This window comes from Candoia aspera, chromosome 6, assembly GCF_035149785.1.
Source record: "Candoia aspera isolate rCanAsp1 chromosome 6, rCanAsp1.hap2, whole genome shotgun sequence".
NCBI lineage: Eukaryota > Metazoa > Chordata > Lepidosauria > Squamata > Boidae > Candoia > Candoia aspera.
In genome coordinates this window covers 38,397,500-38,421,105 of record NC_086158.1, presented here as the reverse complement: position 1 = coordinate 38,421,105, position 23,606 = coordinate 38,397,500, and the positions used below count along the sequence as shown (strand labels likewise).

Here is a 23,606-nt window from a genome sequence, read left to right as displayed (position 1 = left end):
AGTTAAGAATTAAAAAACAAGTGTCTTACCATGTGGTCACAGATTTGTCTGAGGTGCCTGAAAGTACAACTGATTAGCACTATTAAGTTTTTTTCCCCTAATATTTCATGTTGTGAAATCTGAACCCTGCCATGAAAATATTTAATAATACTGTGTTAACTTAAGAATCTGGGAGATCCAACTCATTGAATAGTTATGTTTTTAAAGGTTGAGTACATTTGTAAAAATGCTCGTTTATGATAAGATATCAATTTCTTGCCTGCATTTGTTAGGTAAACATCCAAGTTCCTGCTCCAGAACTTCAATCTGACATCATCTCTATAAGTGGGCTTGCTGCTAATCTTGATCGTGCTAAGGCCAGACTTTTAGAGAGGGTGAAGGAACTACAAGCTGAGCAAGAAGATCGGGTATGTGCTGGACAGTAATTATAGTGCTTTTGTTAATGTCTCCCAGTTGCTTACTTTGTTAAAGTTTAAAAATAATTATATTAAAAATGCTTTAATTAAGGATGCTTTTATAAAGAAAAGGCTTAACAGAAGCCTTAAGGCAATGGTTCTTAAACTGTTTGACACAGTTACTCTTTTTTCCAGTCTTGAATAATGTCATTTACCCCCTTTTCTGGTCTTGAATAATGTCATTACCCCACCACCACCACCACACACACACACTCTCTTGTTTTACACAAGTATCTCGGCAGCAGATTAGTGTTTGATAGGGAATTGGAATGGAGTGGTCTCCCACAACTGGATAGAACTTCTGAGAAAAATATTAAAATTATTCAAAGCAAATTACCAAACTTTTTTTTATTTGATGGACAATTTAGGGTTGGTTGATATATGGAGACAGAAAAATGGCAATTCAAGAGAGTACACCTACTTTTCTGAAAGACACAGATCCTTTTCGAGAATAGATACAATTTGGATTTCAAAGAATTTGGCTACTAAGGTTTCTAAAGTAGAGATATTACCAAAGATGTTTTTGGATCATAATCCTGTGAGCTTAGTTTATAAAAGGAAGTCTAGTTCTTTTAGATGGAAACTAAATGAAATGTTGCTACAGTAAGAAGCAATAGTGGAGGATTGTAAAAAGAAATTAAAAGAATTTTTTGAAAATAATTTAGATGTACTGATTTAAGAATGGTTTCAAATATAAGTAAAACTTTCATTAGAGGTTATTTTATACAATATAATAGTGAACTTAAAAAGAAGAGTCAAGAGAAAGCACAAGCTATTTTGGATGAGATAAAGAGGAAAGAACTAAAGAAATTTCCAGAGAAGATAAATATTTCTCAACAAATTCAGCTTTTACAACAATAGTTATCTATGTGAACAGTAAGAGAAATGGAAATAAAAATGAACTTTGTAAGGCAAAAAAATTTTGTGTTTGCAAATAAACCAGGGAAGTGGTTGACATATAAATTATGCAAAGAAAAGGAAAAGAGAATAATATTGAAATTACAAGAGGGAGATATTGTATTAATGGATAATGTGACTATACAAAAAGCATTTCATCAGTATTATTCCAACAAGTAACATCTTGCTGGAGAAAATAGATGACTAAGGAAACAAAATTTACAGAGGATTACAGAGGAACAGAGACAGATTATGAATGGACCTATAACAATAAAGGAAGTTTCTGAAGCTATAAAAAAGATTAAACTAGGAAAGGTGCTTGGATCAGATGGATTATCAGGTTCTTATTATAAATGTTTTGAGGATGAACTTTTACAACCTTTACAAAACACAATGAATTCTATCTCACAGCGAGAAAAGATGCCAGAGAGTTGGAAAGAGGCCAATATAGCACTAATACCCAAAGAGGGACAAGGGTTGACTTTAACAAGAATCCGTAGGCCAATATCATTTTTGAATAATGACTACAAGTTGTTTACAACGATTCTAGCTGATAGACTGAAAATAATTTTGCAAGATTTTATTCATGAGGATCAGTGTGGCTTCTTACCTAAAAGACAGTTAAAGGACAATGTTAGAAATGTGTTGGACATTTTCGAATATTTGGAGCAACATAATGAAAAACAAGCTGCATTGATTTTCTTAGATGCAGAGAAGTCCTTTGATAATTTGAACTGGGCTTTCTCGTTCAAGGTTTTGGAAGATAGGAATTTTGGAGAAAATTTTATAAAATGGATAAGATCGATTTATACTTTACAGAAAGCACAAATAATTGTTAATGGGGATCTAACAAAACCCTGTGAGATACAAAAAGGAACAAGACAGGGATGCCCATTGTCTCCTCTCTTGTTTATTTTGGTTCTTGAAATACTGAATAGAGATGTAAGACAAGATGAGAGGATTGTGGGAGAAGTTAAGGGCTTTTGCAGATGACTTGGTGTTGGTTTTGGAAGATCCTTGAAAGGAAATTGAAGCATTAATGGGCAAATTAAAAGAATTTGGTGCATTAACAGGTTTCAAGATTAATAAACAGAAGACAAAGATGTTAACAAAAGACATGAAAATAGGATCAAACAAAATTGATGAATAAAATGGATTTTAAGATTGAGAAGAAAGTAAAATATCTGAGTATCACTATGACAGATATGAGCTATATGTTATTTCAAAATAACTATGTTAAGAAATGGAATGAAGTTAAAAAAGACATGCTAAGATGGGAGAAATTACAATTTTCATTGCTGGGGAGAATTTCTGTGATAAAAATGAATGTCTTGCCTAGAATGATGATTTTATTTCAGACAATACTTGTTTTGACAACTGATGCACTATTTAAACAGTGGCAGAAGGATATATATAAATTAGTGTGGCAGGGGGAAAAACCACAAGTTAAATATAAGGTGTTACAAGATGCAAAGGAAAAAGGAGGTCTACCTGATTTGAAATTGTATTTTGCAACTTGCTGTTTGGTTTGGATGAAAGAGTGGGTGCTGCTGAGAAATAGAAGGCTCTTGGAGTTAGGAGGACATGAATGTGGGTGTCATGGGTATTTGTGGTACAACAAAGTGGAATAGATACAAACCCAGGTTGTGCCCAAAAACACCTTTGTGGCTCTCAGCACAAGAAGTATTTTATAGACAAGAAATAATAGCAACACAAATGGCTAACTTATCATGAGATAACTAGAATTTTGTCAAGGGGAATATAAAATAAAATCAAGAACCATAGACTCACAGAATCATAGTGTTGGAAGGGACTTTGGAGGTCTTCTGGTCCAACCCCCTGCAGTGGGTTGGACTAGAAGAAGAGAAGCAGAGAAGAACTGGTGGCAGAGGAATATAGTTGTCAATGGCTTTCTTATCTACAGTTATTAGAAAGATTTAAAGTAGACAAGAGAGTTTATGGTTTTGAACATTGTAAGGTGATTGAAATAGAGTTGTGTACAAATGATGAACATGTAATTGCTAAAATGTATAAACTTTTATTGAAATTTGAAACAGAAGTGAGAATGTATGATAAAATGGGCTAAAATTTTTGGTTATAATATGTAGATGAAACAATGGGAAAATACATGGTTGTAAAGACTGAAATTTAAACTGTGTTATAATCTTAAAGAGAATGTTTATAAAATGATGTTGGTATCTGTCACCAGAGGAAATTGTCTAGAATATATAAAGGCACTTCAAATTTATGTTGGAGATGTGAACAAGAAGAAGGGACATTTTATCATGATTGGTGGACATGTAAAAAAACTAGAAAAATTTGCATTCAAATACACACAGTGATTCAGAGGATTTTAAAGATTAAAATACAGTTGAGATTAAAGTTTTTTCTTTTGGGATTGATGGACAAGCAGTTGGAAAAAGTTATGGAACTTTGTTTTTGTATATGATAACTGCAGCAGGATTATTGTATGCACAAAGATGGAGAGATTCGGCATTACCCACAATAGAGGAACAGTTGGCGAAGATGATGGAAGTTGCTGAGATTTATTTATTTATTTGATTTCTATAGCTGCCCATCTCAGCGAGTGACCCATCTCAGCAAGATGGCTAAATTGATTTCTTTGATAGAGAAATACAATATCTACAGTATGTTTATTGCTGACTAGAAACCCCTTAGTGGACTTTTTGCATAAAACATAAAAAAATCAACTTATGATCTGTGGTTTTGATGATTAGATAGGATAGATTATAGAAAGAAGAGAGTCATGTTGTAACCATAAGAGTAAGAGGTAAATTTATAATTGTACTTATAACTGCGGTAAAGATCAGAAGGCACTTCTTTGTATCTTTTTTCTTTCTTTTCTATTTTTCTTTTACTTTCTTCCCCCCTTCCTTGCACTTTTAGCTTTCTCTTTGATTTATTTATTTATTTATTTATTTATCTTTGATTTATCTTATTTTATATTAGTTTTAATTTTTAATCTTCCTTTTAATTTTTTTAAAATAAAATTGTAAAGTGATTCTCAAGGATTAAGTAGCCAAAACAAACAAACAAATGTTTCAGCAGCAGTAGTCCCAAACTGGATCCTTGACTAATAAACAATTACAAATTGCTCCATTACTCCCAGGATATGCCCAAATTAACCACAACCACCACCACCTGGTTTAAGAACCATTGCAGGTAATATCTGAGGGTCTGATACTGGGCAAGAATATAGGGAAATAGATTATTTTGGATAAGTGAAGTGCTTTGCAGACCTTATTGTTGCCGTAACACTGTCTAAGTTTGAACAAAAGTTTAGGAGAATTAATTAGATTGCAGTTTTGCTGTGTGTTGGTGTCTCAAATTACACAGAGGCAAGTTGGGGCAAAATAATACTGGAAGAGATTTCTCAAAAACATTTTTAATGCAATGAGTAAAAGTAAAGATGTCATTTTTAGCAAAACTAGCTGCTATTTTTGAAAGGATTTTAGATAATATGACTGGAGACTAGAGAATGAAATATTTTGGTGTCACCTTAGGAAAAGTATTCTCTCTCTAAATTGGTTGTCTGGAGCTCATTAAGCTGTGATATATTACAAATCCCATCAAGAGTAACAAATCTAGCCAAAGACAATGTTTGATGATTATGATACAAGGTGTAGTTCAACCCATCTGAAGGGCAGCATATTGGAGGAGGTTGCACTAGGTGGCAAGATTATTTTTATACTCTTTCCAAGTAAAAGCTCCTTAATATGGTTTTTAGCAACAGCCTTTCCAACCTGGTATATCAAGTTCTATTAAAACTCCTAAAATTACCAGTGTCTTTGCTGAGTTTAGTAGGATATCAATTGGGGAGAGCAAGGTTACAAGATCAAATAATAAAGCAATAATATACAATTTAGTAAAATAATAACAGCAAAACAATTTTAAAATGAATAACTTTATCTATTCATTTTAGAGATTAGAACAGCAGGATCTTTAAGACCTATTATAAACGCTCAAGGAACAAACCATGCAGTCTTCCTGTAGTAAGATATTCTGAAAATTGAGGCCGTCACAGAAAAGGCTCAGTGTCTTATGATCAGCAGTGTAAAAGTCTGTTAAGAGTAGGCATATAAGCAGAACCTCCATGACTTGGAGGGAAGTTCATATAATACAGGCATATTATTATTTTGATAACTCTCTTGTTACTGTAGTTGCCAGAGTAGTTGTAAAATTGCTTGATTAGAGGCAGCAAATGTCTAAACTCCAAATTTCTTTATTCTAGGCTTTGCGAAACTTTAAGTTAACTGTTGCTGTGGACCCCAGATACCACCCTAAAATCATTGGCAGAAAAGGGGCAGTGATCACTCAAATCCGCACAGAACATGATGTGACTATACAATTCCCAGACAAGGATGATGAATCTCAGGTGAAGAACTGGGTGTGGAAAAAAGGATGGGAGACTGTCAAAAAATATGGAGTGGGTTTTTTGTTTTGTTTAACAGAGCACAAATATATTTGTGTTACCCTTTCTATTCCCATTGCTGTCTCTGTAGTAGCCTTTTTCAGACATTTTGCTTGTGTTGTTTGCTACCAACTTGAAGAGCCTAGCAATAACTATCAAGATCTCCTCCCTCAGGCCCAGGATCAGATTATCATAACAGGCTATGAGAAAAATACTGAATCTGCCCGAGATGCCATCATGAAGATTGTTGGTGAACTGGAGCAGATGGTATCTGAAGACATCACCCTAGACCATCGTGTTCATGCCCGCATTATTGGAGCACGTGGGAAAGCTATCCGCAAAATTATGGACGAATTCAAGGCAAGTAAAACATTGTGCCATCTGGTAAAAGTTTGGAAATCAGTTTGTCAATAGCAGTAGCCAAGTTGTTTGGATTTCTTGCTTCAGCAGATGATCACACATGAGAAATCAGTGCAAAGAGAAAGAAGAAGTTACTTATATAAAGAAAAGCAAGATCATAAACTGACCTGTGTGCTATACAAGGAACTACTATGTTATATCCTTCCACCCTCACTTTTCGGAATAACTGTGAATGTGGTCTGAATACTATTCAAAGCATGGCAGGCATGGTTCTGATGATTCACACACACCACACAGATTCCCTATAAATGTGGCATTATTTGTTGATTTGAGCAACTGCAAGTATGAATAATCCTTTCTTTGAGAAACCAAACAAATTCAGTTATTCCTTGCATTCTGTTACCATATTACTCTTAGTCACACAACCTTTTTTGGGTACACAACTTCAAGGGAAATGGGAAAAAGAGTGGCGAATATATCAGGCCAACATATCTCAGATAATTTTTGTCACTTTAGGTGGATATCCGTTTTCCTCAGAGTGGAGCTGCTGATCCCAACTGCGTGACTGTGACTGGACTCCCTGACAATGTGGAGGAAGCCATTGATCATATCTTGAATCTGGAAGAGGAATATGTATGTGTACTACTTAATTACCTGGGTTCAAAATTTTAGAGAGAGGAGGATTATTCCATGCAGCATTAGCCTCCTGTGTTTGTGTATACACTCTTCTAACTGTGCTATGCTTTCTTGTTTGGCGTTGCAGCTGGCTGATGTAGTAGATAATGAGGCAATGCAAGTCTACATGAAACCACCTGCACATGAAGAAGCTAAGGCTGCATCAAAGGGATTTGTGGTGAGAGACGCCCCATGGACAGCAGGCAATACTGAGAAGGTAGGAGCTGGTACACCTGGTAAACTTCTCTTGGTCAGGAGAAGACATTGGGACTCACCTGAGTCGTTCATTTAGATTCCATCCTCTATGAAAGCTTCCTGCCAAGGCAAGATGAGGTGGTGAGAGAGAATCCTCTTCCCCCATGTTTCTTGTCATAGGACAGGTAATTTGTTAACTCTAACCCTAACATTTCCCAATTTCTTTCATCTGCCATTGCTTTATGCAGAAAAATACTCCTCTAATTTTAGGACCTCACTAATATATAAGCATTTCTATATTTTATGTTTTATGTTTTATTGTCACTGACCATAATAAAATTATACACACCCACACATATATTCTTAGTAGTTTAGTAATTTAGTCAATTACTTTTGAGTATTCAGATTTTTTAGTATTTTTTCTTTGTATTTTTGTAGTCTGGATTTTATTTACTTTTCTTAATCTTTCAAAAATATTTATATATTTTAATTTTGAGTCTCATAACCTCTTAAAAAAATTGTATAAAATGCTGGTCAGTGACTAATAGAGATATTATTACTAAAAATGTTGGTTCAATACTTAAGACCAGTGTGGGGTGAACATGAAAACACAATGGACTATGGGCATGAAATTCATATCTGACACCTGAAAAAAAAATCACTTCAACTTTGGAAAAAATAAACTCTCTTTAGGTAGCCTATTAATCCCATTTCCCCTTTATTAGAAAGTGCTTGCTTCTTCCTTCTTCCTTTCCCCAGTTTAAGGAGATTTTGCACCAGTAGGTGAGAGAATAAGCTACATATTTTCAGCTGCTGCAGTACATGGGCTGCATTTTTTTTCTTCTGTCCTGCACTCAAGAGCATCTGGAATATTGCAATCTCAGTACTAAGGTAGAAAATTGTGAAGCATGATTCTCTTTTTGGCCCTTTGTAATATACGTGGGATACAGTCTTGACAGAATATATTTTTGAAGTCCAGTGAGAATTTTTTTTTATTTTTAAAGTTTTTAGCAGTTGGAATTACATTGGAACAGCTGCATCATTCATAATAGCAACATAGTAACTGAATTACTGATGTCTTTTCAAAGTTACTGGTGGTTTGATTTCTGGAAAAGTGAAATTACTCTTACAGTTATTAATCAAACAATAGTACCTGTACAAATTACGTCCTTTCTTTTTGTTTCCCTGCAGGCCCCTGATATGAGCAGTTCTGAAGATTTCCCAAGTTTTGGAGCTCAAGTGGCTCCCAAGACTCTGCCATGGGGTCCCAAGCGATAATAACATGAAAACAGCAATCTTATCCAGCCATTTGCAACAAAATTTCTTTCCTGAATTCTGCCCCACTGGCTGGATCTAGTGCAGATTGTCAAAGAGGGGTCTCTTAATGAAACTAGAGTGCTTACTCCCTCTGTTATCCTTATGCTCAGGCCTCACTATGCTTCTGTTTGACATTTTTTCTTCCCCTTGACCTGGAACAAAACTTTCCACATTAATTCCAACCTAAAATACATACATTTTTTCTTTCAAATTTCAGCCTATCATGTGGGTCATTGTGTTGTAACCAAGCCTCCCAAGTACATTATACAAAGCACTCTAACCTCCATTAGGAGATCACCTTACTGCACCTAGGAATATACTTTCTGTCTCTCAACCTCAGGAAACACATTTCCTTGACTTTCTAAAAGCCAAAATATTTGCTCTTCCCCTTCGTGCCGCTTCTCCAAGGCCTTACCTTTGTAGTGTGCAATCAGTTTTCCCTTTTCACTGCCAACCTTTTCTCTTCCCCCCAAACTGCCCATCTAATTTCACTATTGATGAGGGAACTGGCCAGAATGGGTGGGTGGAGAGAGATGATCAGTCCTGGAGTTTGAGACCCCAGAAAGCACTAATAGGGTCACAATCCTTGTGCTAATCTGCAGCACTAAGTGCACAAACATCCTTCCTTCACTGGGGTGAGTACTGAATTGCAGCTCATCATCAGTTTTTTTCCTCATCACATTTTTTGCATTATCCTTCCTTCCCAACCGTAGTATGGCTAAACAGAGCCGGAAAACTGACAGTATTATTGGATCTAAGAAAACATGGTTCAACCAAAAGTGCCATGTTAGCATGTCACAAAGGATGTTGGGTGACTAGTGCAGTGTTAAAAGAGTGCATTGCCCTTTTCACCCTAGCTTGATAGTGATGGCATTTAAGTACCAGGGTTAAGGTGTGTCTTTTGCTTTTTACTATTGCCTTCTTTCTACCTCAAGCCAGTATGACAGTGGCCTGCTTCTTCAGATAGCTCCTTCTGCTTCCTGATATCATGATTATTGTTCCTCTGTGAGAAGAGGAATGTACATGTGTGGCTTTAGCTAGGTATGTGGCAGTTAGTTTCTCCTCTGACAAAGATGGTCTTAACTGTTGCCACATAATTTGGCCTCTAGTCTTGCAACAGAGCTTAAGCCTTGGAGGGAGGCAAGTGAGGAGTAGCTCTCACTTAAATTGAAGAATTTGATTGCAGTTCAGTCTTAAAGATGAAGCCTTTCTTTGATGGCCAGTGGTAGGGGTGGGAGATTAGACCTATATTCAGCAAAAGCCTTCTGTAGTTGGCAACAAGTGTGTTGTCCTGTTGTCTTCACACCAGTAGTTGCTGCACTCTAGCTGCTATACCATAAACTGATGCAAGGCTGCTTGTATTTTAAAGCTGCTCTTCTAGCCACAATTCTCTTTTCTGCCGAAGGTGCTGGTGGCAGTGCTGGGTCTGTTGCCAACTCTGCTCTCTGTCTTTCCTGCTCTCTTCTGAAGAGCTTTTCTGAGCCATTTGTATCTTATCCCCAGGGTTCTTTGTGTCCCAGAATATATGCTGAGAGATGGTGTATAAAGCTTCTAGCTTTTTAGCCCAATAGAAAGGAAAAATCCTCTCAGTTTACATGAACCTAAGTGAAAGGGGGAGAAATTGTTTCTCTGTGGTGATTCCACTTGGGACAGGAGAAGCCCTATCACTATCTGAGCAGGAGTCTAAAACAGGGTAGAAGTGTTAATGCCTTGCCAGTGGGACCTGGTGTTTGAATGTCACACATCACTTGCACATGTGTTTTGGGCTTAACTGCCATTGAGCTTGGCTCTTACGCTGCCATCTGTTCAAATTGTTGAAAATACTTCACTCTTCTGTCCCATATAGTGTGCAGCAGTTGATCTGTGGAGTTGTGCTCCATGTCCTCTTAATGTCTTCCATATTATGTTTCCATGGCAATGATCCCTTGGCCTTAACTTTGGAATTTGGAGATTATATGCAAACATGTATAAAGGCTCATGAGTATGGATGACACTGGAATTTTATAAATTCTAAAAAATAAAACCTGAAATAGCTTTGTGTGTTCTTTATTTGAAAAAAGTCACTCCAAAATTCCTACCTGCTTTTTAAATGAAATATATACCAACTCTTGCTCCTCTAGATTGTTCCAAATTGTAATTAGCAAACCTATGCCTATTTCAGCTGCTTTTTCAATTTTTCTCAGCAGGTTATTGATTTAAGCATGGTTAAGGTTACAGGTTCATGGTACATGCATATTGTTGAAATATATTCCAGGTGAAACAGACATGGATGTGAAGAAGATGATTACAATCCTATATTGCTTTTGTAGACAAAACAACCCTTTGGATAGCCAATAATAAGGTTTTTTTTCATAATTGTCCTCATATACGGCAGGAATCTTTAGCATATGACTTATTTGCCTTAAGTACAATTTCCAGAACAGTAAAGAAAGAAAGCCAGTATGAGCCATTCGAGTGTTACAGATTCTTACTATTTGGAAAATGCATCTAAACCCAGAGACTCTTATACTATTGTAAGCAGCAGCTGAGCATAGTAGTAGCCAACTGCTGAATTTCATTACATTTTGAAGTCACCTTTGTGGTAGGGGAGAAACAGATTGAAAATTCTTGTATGTCTTGTAATTTTCTGTGTACTGTTTCTCTCCAAGAACCATATAATAGCTACATTGGTAAATATAGATGAAATTCCTGAGGCTTTAAAGATATGAGGCACATTCTACATCTGCAATATGATACAACAGCTCCATGACCATGCTGTGCCAGCTTACATGGTGCTTCCTCCATGAAGTTTACTCTTGTGGAAGCTTGATAATCTGATCTTGACCAAATCCTTCCAGATCTTGAGATGTTTATTTTGATACTTTCTCCCCGAGGGGGGTTGGATTGACAACATCTATCACTTCAATGAGGGCCTGTCCCAAAAAGGAAGAAGAAATTGTAAGTTTATAATGCATTTTTCCATCAAAGAAAATGTAGCTGAGGGAGGTTACCAAAGAAACATACTGTTGAATAATTTAATCACAAATCAGTGACCATTATAATAAACACAAAACAAAGTCTATTATTCAAGTTCTATTTTATACCAGCTTGATCTGCATATCTGACAGGATCCAATCTCAGTTCAACCACCATTGTCTTTTTAGCTTGTCACATATAAATTGCTTATTCAGTTGCACCTCAATATACCTGCATATGAGATACATAGAGGCTTTAGAATTTGCACTTCAAGCAGAAGTGGTGTTCCCTATTCCTGTATTCAATTTATGGTGACAAAGTGTCACCAAAGTTGAATTCTCCAACATTATTCTTCAGGCTGGATAGTAATTCAATTTTGGGACAAAAACGGTAGTGTTCATAATGGAGAGACTGAAGGAAAAAAACAGGCTAGGATTGAAGCCTTGGTCTTCAGACATTTAAAATAATGCTATCTATCCTAAGTGTTCTGTTGGTAGACCTCATCGTGAACAAACTATGATTAATTTTCCACGTTGGAAACATAGAATGCAGGAAACATGACTCAAATTATCTTCCAAAAATACTAACTTGTAATTAAGACTAAATATAATTAATAAGACCAGTATCTTGATCCAAGTGCTGTAGTCTGAAAACTAGTGATTGAGCACTAGGATGGCATGCCTTGATTTAGTTTTGTACTCTTGGTAATTGAAAAACATATACATATGCAACAACACAGAATATAAGGTATCTAACAACTCTGAATACTTGCTAGAATAGAAAAGCAGGGCAAAAAATAAACTAAAATAGTTACTGTAGTACAGTAATCCGTTCAGTAGCAAGTCATCCGAGGAGCCTTTAGTTTATGCCTCACTTTTCAAAACTTATTCCCATTTTGTACCAAAAAGGGCTTTAAAGGACTTATTTGTCGGAAATGTTACCTATAAAAAGGAACATCTCACAAATAGATGATTGACAGCCAATACTCAAGAAAACTACTAGGAGAGAGTGTTTATTAAGTGTAGTAATACATGGTCATTCAGTAAAGCAAATGGAAAGGATGGTTGTGCCTTAGCACAGGAATGTAAATGTATGTTCCAGGCTTTGCATTTTCTATTCTAAAAATTGATACAGCTGATACTTATCTGGGTTGGGTGAGGGTGGATTTTATTGGACAACATGGGTATTTTAACAACACTCATGACACCCAAATTGTTCCTTAATGTTTCTGCCATTCCAAAGAAAAGGTCCAAATTCATTTTCTTTTTCATCATAACGGAGGATTTACCTTATTCTCAGCCAGGGCTTGTTTAGCAAGATACTGTTCTCGCTTCACCTTTATCGCCACTGCTTTTGGGATATCAGGTACCATCATATCAATCATACGTGCAATGAAGAAAACCACATGCTGGGAAAAGAGGTAAAAGTAAGTCGGAGGAATGTATTGTGAGTGGACAGCAGGTTGGGCAGAAAATAAATGGAAACCTCATGCATATAGAATCGGGATGACCCCAATTAGACATGATACTGTTTTTGATTTTCCATTAAGCCAGGGAATATCAAAATTGATAGGGATCTCCCTAGAAAAGAACTGTGAGCTTTGTATTGCCTGTTTGTTTATTAGTTTGGCAATTGTTGGTGATGGTTCTTTTTTAATGTGAGAACATGATGTAGTGGATGTGCATTCTCTCAGTTATCACCAGTTTGCCTTCCACAAAATTACAGAATTTCTGGCATTCAAGAACTTGTACCTTTATCAGTAAAACAACTTTAGTTCTAATTCCCTTCCAATAGCATAACTTGTACCATAATTTAGATGTATTTTATGTCCAAATAATTTCTTCAGTTTCAGAACAGCAGGATTTTCCTCTGAGCAATTTAAGCTATGCTATATGACTCATTTTTAACACACCAATGCCAACAAAAGGAAGAAATAATGCTACAAACAGGATTTTTAAATGTGCTAAACTTCGTAACGGCCAGTATAAGGTCTCTAAGAAACAAGTATATGGAAAGTAGCATCCTGAGCTCATTAGAAGTGCAATGTACCTCAAACACAATTATGAAGCCAAGTCGGATTGCCAGTAGATTCCAATAAGGTAGTGAATACCTGCCATTTTGTTCTCTGTAAGCTCGGTACCTGTGGAGATAAGAGCTTCAAAATCCATGCTAAGTAGCAATCCAGTGATCAGCTTAGCAATCACAAATTTTCCAGACTAATTTCTGATGTCTCTTGCTGCCACTTTCTACGTCACCAAAGTCTCTTTAGCTGAACTAACCCAGGTGAAACGTAATGCAGTGAGTTCTGCCTGCTATTTTGTGAATTAATATAAGGCAGTCTCCTGTCTACTTGATTATGAGCAACAAAAGAGTCAGCCAAAGAACTGCATTTGCATGGTTGCACTGCTGTGCAAACTTTTCTAGGAATAAATTGCAGTTAACACACTTGGGGCTTCCTTTAAAGTAAATACAGATATTTTTGTAAGTTTGTCAACTCCAGAGTAAAGCTTAAGTTGGTGTATACTACTGCTTTGCACACAAATATGTCAGTCAATATGCACCAGGAGAAAAAACATACTCAAATTCCCACACCGTCTTATATTTTGAGGGAGCTTACTTTGAACTTTAAACAGGCAATTTTGTTCCAATAGGTTGTTTCTGAGGTCCACCCTCACTAATCATTTTTAAACAGCTACCCTCATTAGCTACAAGAGTGGGAGATCCCACCTGCATGTGACATTGTGCTCCAAGGCAAAAGATTTAGGAGCATAGGCCAGGGTGAAGTCAATGTAGCCCTGTAGATTGCTAGCGCGAGTGTACTGGTAATAGAGCCGAGGAAGAAAGTCAGAAGTGAAGGCAATCATGAAGGCCTGAAAGAAGAACAAGTTTAGTTGGGTTTTTAAGAATTGCTTAAGTGACACACACAACTCTTGCATCTCACTCTTGGCACACATCCCCTCTCCAAGACACCAGCTAGCCCTACTCCACCTTACTCCAGCAACCAACCAGCCCACTCCATAGTGATATATTCTATCAGTAAGCTGCAGCATCTTCCCTTTACTATTGGTATTCAATAACTCTTATTTGAAACTCTAATCGAATTTTGTCACCAAAGAACTGGGTCATTTTGAGTTCACCTTAAATCCTCATCTGCTTTGGGAACGGGAAACAATAAAGTAAACTTAAGTCGCTCTAAGCATCCTTGAACTGTAAATTCAGTGTAATCCAATTACAGTATTTCTGGGATGGAGCTACTGTGCTTGTACAACAGTCTGTTGATTGCTTACCCGATACACCAGTATTACTCACATTGCTAATAACTGCTAAGTGTGTTATGACCTCCAGGATATGAAACCAGATGCCAATGCCTTGGGCCCGCTCTGCAACTGGGCGTCGATATTCACAAACAAACTTCTGAGCATCCAAACGAATTTCCACCCAGTTGTTCAGTAAAGCAAAAAGAGGGGCCAGTGGGCAGGCAGCAACAAAGATAGTAATGAAGCCAAATTGCAGAACTGAAAGGGAATAAAACATTTTAATTCCCAGAGATTGTAGGAAGAAACCTCACCCAAGAAGTAATTTGGAGGCGTCCAGGATGAGAATTCAGCCAGAAGCAGGGCTGAAAATGTTTTTTTTTTTGAAGCCCTGGATAGCAATTGTTATTTTTTCACTAGAACTCACACACTTTAATTTGGATAAAATGGCCTTTAATCTCACATATTTTAAGATGATTGGTTAACCTATTAATAGAGAGGTGTTCAACTCAAAGAAATTCCACACACTGACTGGAATATTCACATTTATTGCTTGAAAATATTGGTGAAACTATCTCATACAGCTTGTCACAGTCTCCCACACCACTTTTCCATTTGTTGGAATTATATTCCACCATTTAGGTGACTAAAAGTTCCAGGTCTTACTATATGAATATTGAGGGGGATTCATGAGACTTTGGAAAGATGTCCTCACACTCCACTGCCTATCAATCAATATTTTATTATGGTCACAGACCAGAATTACAAATAAAATACACATTTGTACAAATACAAAAAATGCATTAAAATGAAATAAAACAAAACATATTAATGGTGGGATCATCAGTGGGCAATCAAAGTCTGCCTAATTTTACAGACACTGTAACAAAATTTAGCTACGTTCAAAGAAACATACTGATCAGATAGCAGAACTGTACCTAAAAAGATCAGAATTTCCCGGGTATTTTATCAAATAGGGAGTTATAAAATGCAGGTTTCTCCCATTTGTGTGCTTTCTGGAGCGTTTGACGCCCATACGCGGTACCAATCGAAGCAAATATTTGTAGCTTAGGGTTGAACTGTGGAGTCCTTGGTGCTCTCTGAGCCTTGTTGTTTTCTTGCAGATGTTTCATTACCAGACTAGGCAACATCTTCAGTGCCAGATGTTGCCTAGTCTGGCAATGAAACGTCTGCAAGAAAACAACAAGACTCAGAGAGCACCAAGGACTCCACAGTTATAAAATGGGTCAGTGAGTCCTTATAGAAGATACAGTATAGCAGGACATGAGCTGTAATTTCAACAGCCCCTTGTCCACAGGGACACAATCTCAGCTCATATGGAACTTTTTTGTATCAGCCCTCTAAAACTGCTGTTCGAAGAGCATTGTGATGTGCTAGAGTCAATGCCCTTTGGAATATGGAGACAGTTATATAATGTAAGTATCTTGATGGTTTATAGAAATGGATTTGACTGCTCAGGAAAACATTCTTAGGTAGAGCAGACTGGTCCTGTTGGACTTCCAGATCTTTGATATGTTGTTTAAATGCACTAAGTGCATGCTCATAGCCCATTATTAGGAACACCTCCTTGGAGAAGCCAAGATGGTGCAGTTTTTGTGGAATAGTCCTGAACCATACTGATTTATAATTGTCCTCAATAAGGAAAGAACTCAAACCTGTGGGAAAGAACAGTAATTTCAACCAATGTGCTATAATACAAGTCCATGCACCTGTTTTGACTTTAGACAACCCTGCCTCCCTCCTTAATACTACATTTGGAATGCAGGAATATAGCCCTTAGGAATTTGGATTGAACCCTTGCCAGAGGAGTAAAGGAAATATAAGGTCCTAGCTGAGCACCAAAGAGTAGTTGTACACGAGCCTTAGCTGAATATAGCTTCAGTGCTGCTGGGATATGCTGTGTTCCTCTGGTAAAATGAAACTAACCACTCTTTAATTTCTCCCTTTAACCCAGGGCTTTTTTTTCTTCTCGCTGTTCTTCCCTTCTAATCCTTGCTATCTTTCAACCCCTCCAAGAATATGCATACTCATCCCCCTTCCATTATCAGGCAACAGCATTAGGGATTTTCAGAGAACTATTCTTAGTTTCCCATTTCCCCAGATGGTTCATACCCATTTCCAAGTATTCATCGAAGAGCCCATCATAGGGCAGCAGTTTATAATCACTCTCCCAGAGTAGCTTTGTGAAGTTTTCTTGGCCTGCCTTACTGCTTTTAGAGAGATCTTGCTTATGCCACCATGTTTTCAGCTTCCTATGGAGAACAAAAGAATAGTTACTAGAACCTCTAGGGTAATCTCCTTTTTCAGGCATGGAGGGATAATTATATCATACCTGGATGCATCTAGATAAGGCATATTTTCATTTGTGCCCCATTACTGAGCCACAGGATAGCTTTTTTTGAGCCTGGCATCCTCTGAGCATTAGATCGTAACTCTCATCACCTCCAGCCAACATGGTCTTTCCCATTTGGGCTAATGTTAGCAGTGGTGCTTCAGCTTTAGTGGTGGCCTGGACAAGTGTATTCCAAGGAGTTGACCCACAAGTCTTGCTCACCCAACTGGCTCATTTTCTTTCTTTCTACCATGGACTTGCCACCTTCAGCACCTATCTTAGAGCCTCTGTTGGGTCTTGAATCTCTGACAGGATCCAGATCTAGCAGCACCACCAAATGGGAGTTGTGGCCATGCTTGGTTAGGACAATATCAGGGTGGTTGGTTATGACTGAGTACACTCGTGATCTCGGGCTCAGAACAAATGAACAACAGAAAAACAATAGCGATAGCAGCACCCTCTCAGATCTAATGAAGGTGGGTACAACTTTCTCCTGCCTTTTCCACATAGAGTCTCCACAGTACCTTTTCATCATGACCTGGCAGCAATAATGTAGCTGACACATCATGGAAATGACATTTTTTTAGCGATACTGTAATTATTGTGTGGTAGCATTGGAATCAGAAAGGCTGATGCATCTATGGAAAAGCTGGTAATGCTGGGCAAGGTGAATGGAAAAAGAAGAGGCCAAGAGTATGTGAGGTGGCTAGATAGAGTATTGGAAACTAAAGTGATGCACCTAGCAGTATTGCATGATGTGGCAAGAGATAGGATAGCTCTTATCCATAGAGTCACAAGGAGTAGGTACAGCTCAACTGAACCGAACAGAAGAAACGTAATGCGCTGGAACTGATGCAAATGGAACAATCCTTCAGTCAGTGCTGGAACTGCTGCAAGCTGCTGGCAATGCTAAGGTGGCAACAGAAATACTTGGACCAGAAAGAGATACATCCAAAACTGAGAGTGAAGATGGGGGGGTGTCATCTAAAATACTGACAAGAGCTGAATATGATGTCTAGCACAATATAGGCATCTTGATTACATTACAGGTAGTCCTCGCTTAACAACAATTTGTTTAGTGAGTTCAGACTTACGACAGTGCTGAGAAAACCAACTTTCAACTGGTCCTCACACTTAAGACTGTCACAGCATCCCCACAGTCATGTGATCACAATTTGGGCACTTGGCAACCAGTTCACTTTTATGACCATCGCAGCATCCTGTGGTCATGTGATCACCATTTTCAATGCTTCTGGCCAGCTTCTGGCAAGCAAACTCAATGGGGAACCACATGATTCACTTAACAACCACATGGTTTGCTTAATGCCCTCTGTGATTTGCTTAACCACCACCACAAAAAAGGTTGTAAAATCGGGTTGGATTTGCTTAATGACTGCTTTGCTTAGCAACCAAAATTCCGGTCCCAATTGTGGTCATTAAGCGAGGACTGCCTCTATGTTAAGGGCCTGTGAGGATGGGTACATTCTCCCAGGCAGAATCCTCCTTCATCTGGATCAGCTAAACCAGCAGAAATGCTAGGCTTAAAGCCACTTGGTACCCAAAACAGATGCTAACGTTTATTGCTGGGTCTCCGCATCTTCAGTAAAACAATGAATTGTACTTTGAGATGAATGAGAGAGTACTAGACCTTGGAACACTGCTGTAACATATTTGGTAAATGGAATCTATAAATCTCTATCAGATAGCTCAGGGGGCAGTCTGAGTCACTCATCCAGGCTCCTATTACCTGTCTCAGTTAGAAATGAGACATGTTGCAACAATAGTTGCAGGATGCAAAAGGGAGCAGTCTGCACTGGCACTCTATTGGTCAGGGAGAGGGAAGTTTATTGCACAGCAGCCTGGCTGCCAAATCTGGCTAGAAGGCAGGGATCCAATGCTACTCTGAGAGCAGCCTTAAAAGAAAAGTAGTATATTACCTTAATACATCTTTTGTTTTGTCATTTTTTTCTCTTTCCTTATACTATTTTTCTGATAGCAGATACTGGAAATGTGGTGGTGGTATTTTTCTATTGGCTTTTATCTTCTAAAGTGGAACCTCCTCTTTTAGGAAATCTCTGCAAGCGCATTTCCTTCTAGCAAAAACCCTTCCGGCACTCACCTCTGCTCTGCACTCTCCCTGCATTAGATTCAGTTTTCCATTCCTTGTTCAATAGCTGGAGACAACTCTATACAAATGGCAGTCTCTACCACTTCTAGCCCAACTAAAGGGGTGCAAAACATTTCAAACCTCCTGACGTGACCAGAAGTGTTTTGACACCCTTCTGACAATTCCAAAAGTGTTCTAAGAACAAATATTTTGCACATCTCTGCTGTAGGAAGGTTCTGTAAGAAGAAGCTAGTGCATCTTGAGCAATGTAACATCTCACAGTATTTTTTCCTACGGTCACAGAATTGTGCTCCGTTCTCACAGAATTGAGAATTTAACTCTTTAGGGAACCAAGTTCTCTGAAGCCCCAGGAATACTGTGGAATGCTGCTACTCTACTGTATATTCATTTGATCATTCCTCTTCCATACAGAGGAATATATTCCCTTATGAATATTAAATTCAGACATCTCTTCGCTGCGCCCTTTCTGATTGACAAAATTACAGATTCTGGTAAGGAGGCAGCCCTTGGAATGCTGACGACCATCTCATGCAGTAATTTTTGTGTACATATAAGCAGCCCAAATTTTCCCCAGGCTAAGCCAACAGGAACAAACATACTGCTCTGGCTCACCTATAAAGCTGAACCAAAACCAACAAAAGTACGTTTTATTCTCCATTGGTGGATGTGGTAGACATCAGGAACACTTGCTACTACTCATACCAGTGTTTGCCCTGTTCACAGATTGTGTTTGTCAATGTTTGCATGTATTCAAAATTATTACGTCTTGGCATAAATGCAAAATACTGTTTTGTGAAGCAACTGTAATTGTCAAAATAACTAGGGAGTGGCCTCTCTCTTTTCCCACACTCTTGCATTTCTACCAAAATGAGTTTGCTGGTTTTTACAGGGTTTATGACTGCAGGCAATCTCCAGACCTCTTTTTATATCTCCCATATCCCTCTCCAACTACATCTCTGTGTTTCAATGGCATGATTGCCAAAAATCAGGGGTGGAGTTTCTTGACATTTTAAGGCAGGAAATAATACAAAATGTGTAGGGTAAGTCTAAAGCAGGCTTAACAGAGAGCATTTCCATACAATCACCAGCCTTGTCCTCAGACCCACTGCAGTAGTTTTGCACTATCAGGCAAGTTTTCTTAATACTATGCTCCTCCTTTGATCAAGCCAGACAGCTGCAAAAAATGGCAACTCTATCCTCATTCTTCTCTTGCTGGTTTGTTTTTTAGAGTGGGTTAAAAAAACAGGTCCTGTTCAACCAGCCACTGTGCAGGGGGACTGGCAAAGCCATCTCTCAGAACAACTGGATAGTGACAAGATACCACTGTACTTTGACCATAGGAATGAATGGGAAATCCTCAGAATTGGGAAGCTGGATGAGGCAGGAAATCTTGTCAGCAGAAAATTGCCTGCTCCATTGTTCTGAGGAAATCTTTGCAATGTTCCTTATGGAGCAGGAGTTGAGCCAATAGTTAATTGCTTCAGCTTCCCAGAACCCATAGAAGTCCTGTGGTTATATAAGGAAGGAATTGATTTTTTTTTTTTTAATGGAAATGAAAACCCATCCTCCACAAAATGTGCAGTAATGCAGCACCAATATATTGTAATGCTCTGGCCTCCACTCTCTCCATGTTAATTGCAGCCCCAGTTTGCCAACCCCTGCTTTGTACAAGCACATCGATTGGAATGAATAGATAGCAAAAATACCATGCACTCACGGGATGAGGATTTCTTGAATGTTGTTAATTATTTGCTTTCCCACCATGATGACAAGGAGCTCCTGAGCAAGTTCAATGAGGCAGCCACCTGGACCACACTGGACAAAATAGACAGAGACTTTTGGGTATGGTTGGTTGCCTAATAAATATTGAATGATTGATCTAGAAAGTTTCATATATAGCATGAAGTAGGCATCCATTATCAATCACTCAATTCCAGGTACCAAAGCATCATGCAACATTACTGGAGGTGGAGAAGAAAGGCTTCCTTGATGGAATATATCTACCAGGAAGGAAAACTTCCACAAACACAGAAAGCTTGAATGCTTTTCCTCAAGGTCTACAAGTTCTATATAAAGAGACTATTTGTCATTGAGCAGCATTCAGCCATGTGGTTCCCTACCTGCAGTGCCCCAAGGTTACCACTTCTTCTGTTGCTATTGGGAACTAGACTGAGTTCCCTCATTAACTCAGGAAATACCACATACTACCATCATGGGATGATCACAAAGAAAGGGGAGTTCTCTTACAAATTTTATAAACAAATAAGCAAGTAGTTATTAGGAAGAGAACTAACAGTGAATATACTGCTATAGTAAGGCTCTTATATATAGGTAAATCTATGGTGAGTTCATACTTGAAAGGCCGTTTACAGTTCAGGTCACCACAGAACTGTAAGGGCCATAAAATGGCAACCAGAATGATAGAGGAAAACTTATAGTTTGGAGCTTTTTGCTTAGAATGAAGGCAAAACATGGTAGAAGTATGTAAACCATTCCTGATGTGGCAAAGAGAGTTAGGTTGGAAAAAAGCAGTACTTCACACAATACGTAACTAATTAGTGGAATTCATGACTATCAGATACAGTGACTAACTAGCCCATTTTTTTTATGGCTGTATGCAGGCAGAATTCACAGGCAAAAGAATTACCTCCCTCTTGTCCATGTGAGCTTCCCAGATGGATCTGGTGAAACCCAGAATGTTGTAGGGCCCTTCCAACAAGTTTACAAACATATGCTATGTTGTGGATATAGGTAATTATTTTAAACTCTAAAGAAGACACCTATTTGATTCCTCAGTCTGAGGCTAATACAGTCTTCCCATTTATCTTTCTTGGAATGGTTGGGATCAGCTGGACTCTATTCCCTAACAACTCTTTGTTTGTTTGTTTGCTTATTTGTAGAGCCACCTTGCAATCCAACCTATTTTGCATGGGTTGCCTAGGAATCTGCTGCTCCAGAACATCCCTACACATTTGTTCTTTCAAGAACTCATCTCTTTCTCTCATCTCTTCTGAGATACTCACATCCTCATTGCGAATGCCCAGTAATTTGTCATAGTGGCCTGGATAACCAACAAACCTGAAGGGGAAGAAGAAAAAGCACAAGGGCAGGAAATGAAAAATCTGACTCTGGCTTTTTTAAGCTGCTAGATTAAACTCCTATTCCCCACTCCTCCAAGCAATTGTTTGTTTATTGAGAGCCAGTTTGCCGCAGTGGTTAAGGCACCAGGCTAGAAACTAGGAGACTGTGATTTCTAGTGCTGCCTTAGGCACAAAGCCAGCTGGATGACCTTGGGCCAGTCCCCCTCTCTCAGCCCTAGGAAGGAGGCAATGGCAAGACACTGCCGAAATCTTGCCAAGAAAACTGCAGGGACTTGTCCAGGCAGTCACCAGGAATCGACACTGACTTGAAAACACACAGACACACAAATTGATTTACTGCTGCTTCAGTGTAATATTCAACCAGGGCCAAAGGCATCACCTTTCTCAGCTTGAATCCCTGTAGTGATTGAGATCTATTGCTTTTAATTGTTCATTATATTGATACCAGATGCTAATATATTTGTTAGAGGCAGCCTGTCTTGTAGCACTCATTCAAGGTTTACAGTATTATACTGTTTCTGAACAATAGATGGCAGCAGTTCTTCACTTTTTCCTATCTTTCTACCACTAGTATGTAGATCCCTATTGAATTACAGTTCTGACATATTTAAACAGTGTTTGTCTTCCAGGTCAACAAAACCTCAGGTTTCCACTCAAGGAGCAAGCTGAGATGTGTGGGACAAGACCAAATCTATATTTGCACAGAAATTTATGGAGATCCTGCCTGCACCATCTGTAGGTTTGAGAACCTCCCAATGGTCCAGCAGCATACTGCAGGATGTGCTCCACTTTTCCCACCAGCTCCGTGATCAGAATGATCAGCTGGCTGGCAGGAATGGGAATGCTGGAGGGGAGACAAGTGCATTTTTCTCATGGAGGGGCTCAGAACTGCTAGGACAGGGGAGGCCTAAGCTTCCAACCTATCTCCCCACCCTTTGCAATCCTGCCAGAAGGCAATGATAGAGGCGAAGCCTCCTCACTTTAATCTAAGTGCTGGTTATCACCTTTAAAGCCCTTTACAGTGCAGCACCAGGATATATCAGCCAACTCCTTGCCAAAATTGAATCTGCCTGCCTGGTCTGGTCATTTAGAGAGGACCTGTTGTGTGTCCTTCTTCTCATGAGGTTCATGGAGCATAAGCCACATGACAAGCCTTTTCAGTGGTGGCCCCCATTTAATGGAATACTCTCCTCCTTGCCCCAGGTAAATATGGCCCCTATAATATATTTTGAGAAGGTCAAAGCAGCATTATTTCAACAGGTGTATGGCTAGGTTAAATTAATGGCACCTTTGATGTACTTACGTGTGTTTTACTGTAGATTTTTAGTATGTATGTATGTATGTATGTATATGTCTGTGTTATAAAAACTCTTTGTATCTAGGCAGAGTGTCAGGATTAGCATGGGCTATAAATACAGCATAATGTACATAAATACATACAAACAAACAATTCATATGGTTATTTCCAACATATGAAAGATGTA

At 38.4% G+C, this 23,606-nt stretch overlaps 2 protein-coding genes across 4 annotated transcripts in view; one reads left to right on the top strand and one right to left on the bottom strand.

Annotated features, from left to right (window-relative positions):
- Positions 1-10,365, top strand: part of HDLBP (high density lipoprotein binding protein) — an 83,189-nt gene extending 72,824 nt beyond the window's left edge. For all 3 annotated transcript variants that reach the window (XM_063306746.1, XM_063306748.1, XM_063306747.1), the window contains exons 23-28: positions 273-407; positions 5,605-5,748; positions 5,959-6,144; positions 6,661-6,777; positions 6,908-7,036; positions 8,206-10,365. In XM_063306746.1, coding sequence (XP_063162816.1) covers positions 273-407; positions 5,605-5,748; positions 5,959-6,144; positions 6,661-6,777; positions 6,908-7,036; positions 8,206-8,292 — 798 coding nt within the window. In that variant the 3' untranslated portion in view covers positions 8,293-10,365. The remainder of the gene's footprint in view (positions 1-272; positions 408-5,604; positions 5,749-5,958; positions 6,145-6,660; positions 6,778-6,907; positions 7,037-8,205) is intronic.
- The window catches only part of ANO7 (anoctamin 7), a 42,515-nt gene continuing 29,270 nt past the window's right edge, over positions 10,362-23,606 (bottom strand). The window contains exons 17-24 of the mRNA XM_063306755.1: positions 22,045-22,099; positions 20,739-20,836; positions 16,674-16,813; positions 14,596-14,801; positions 14,014-14,156; positions 13,336-13,426; positions 12,575-12,694; positions 10,362-11,243 (exon numbers count right to left, since the gene is read on the bottom strand). Of these exons, the coding sequence (XP_063162825.1) occupies positions 11,181-11,243; positions 12,575-12,694; positions 13,336-13,426; positions 14,014-14,156; positions 14,596-14,801; positions 16,674-16,813; positions 20,739-20,836; positions 22,045-22,099 (916 nt within the window). The 3' untranslated portion in view covers positions 10,362-11,180. The remainder of the gene's footprint in view (positions 11,244-12,574; positions 12,695-13,335; positions 13,427-14,013; positions 14,157-14,595; positions 14,802-16,673; positions 16,814-20,738; positions 20,837-22,044; positions 22,100-23,606) is intronic.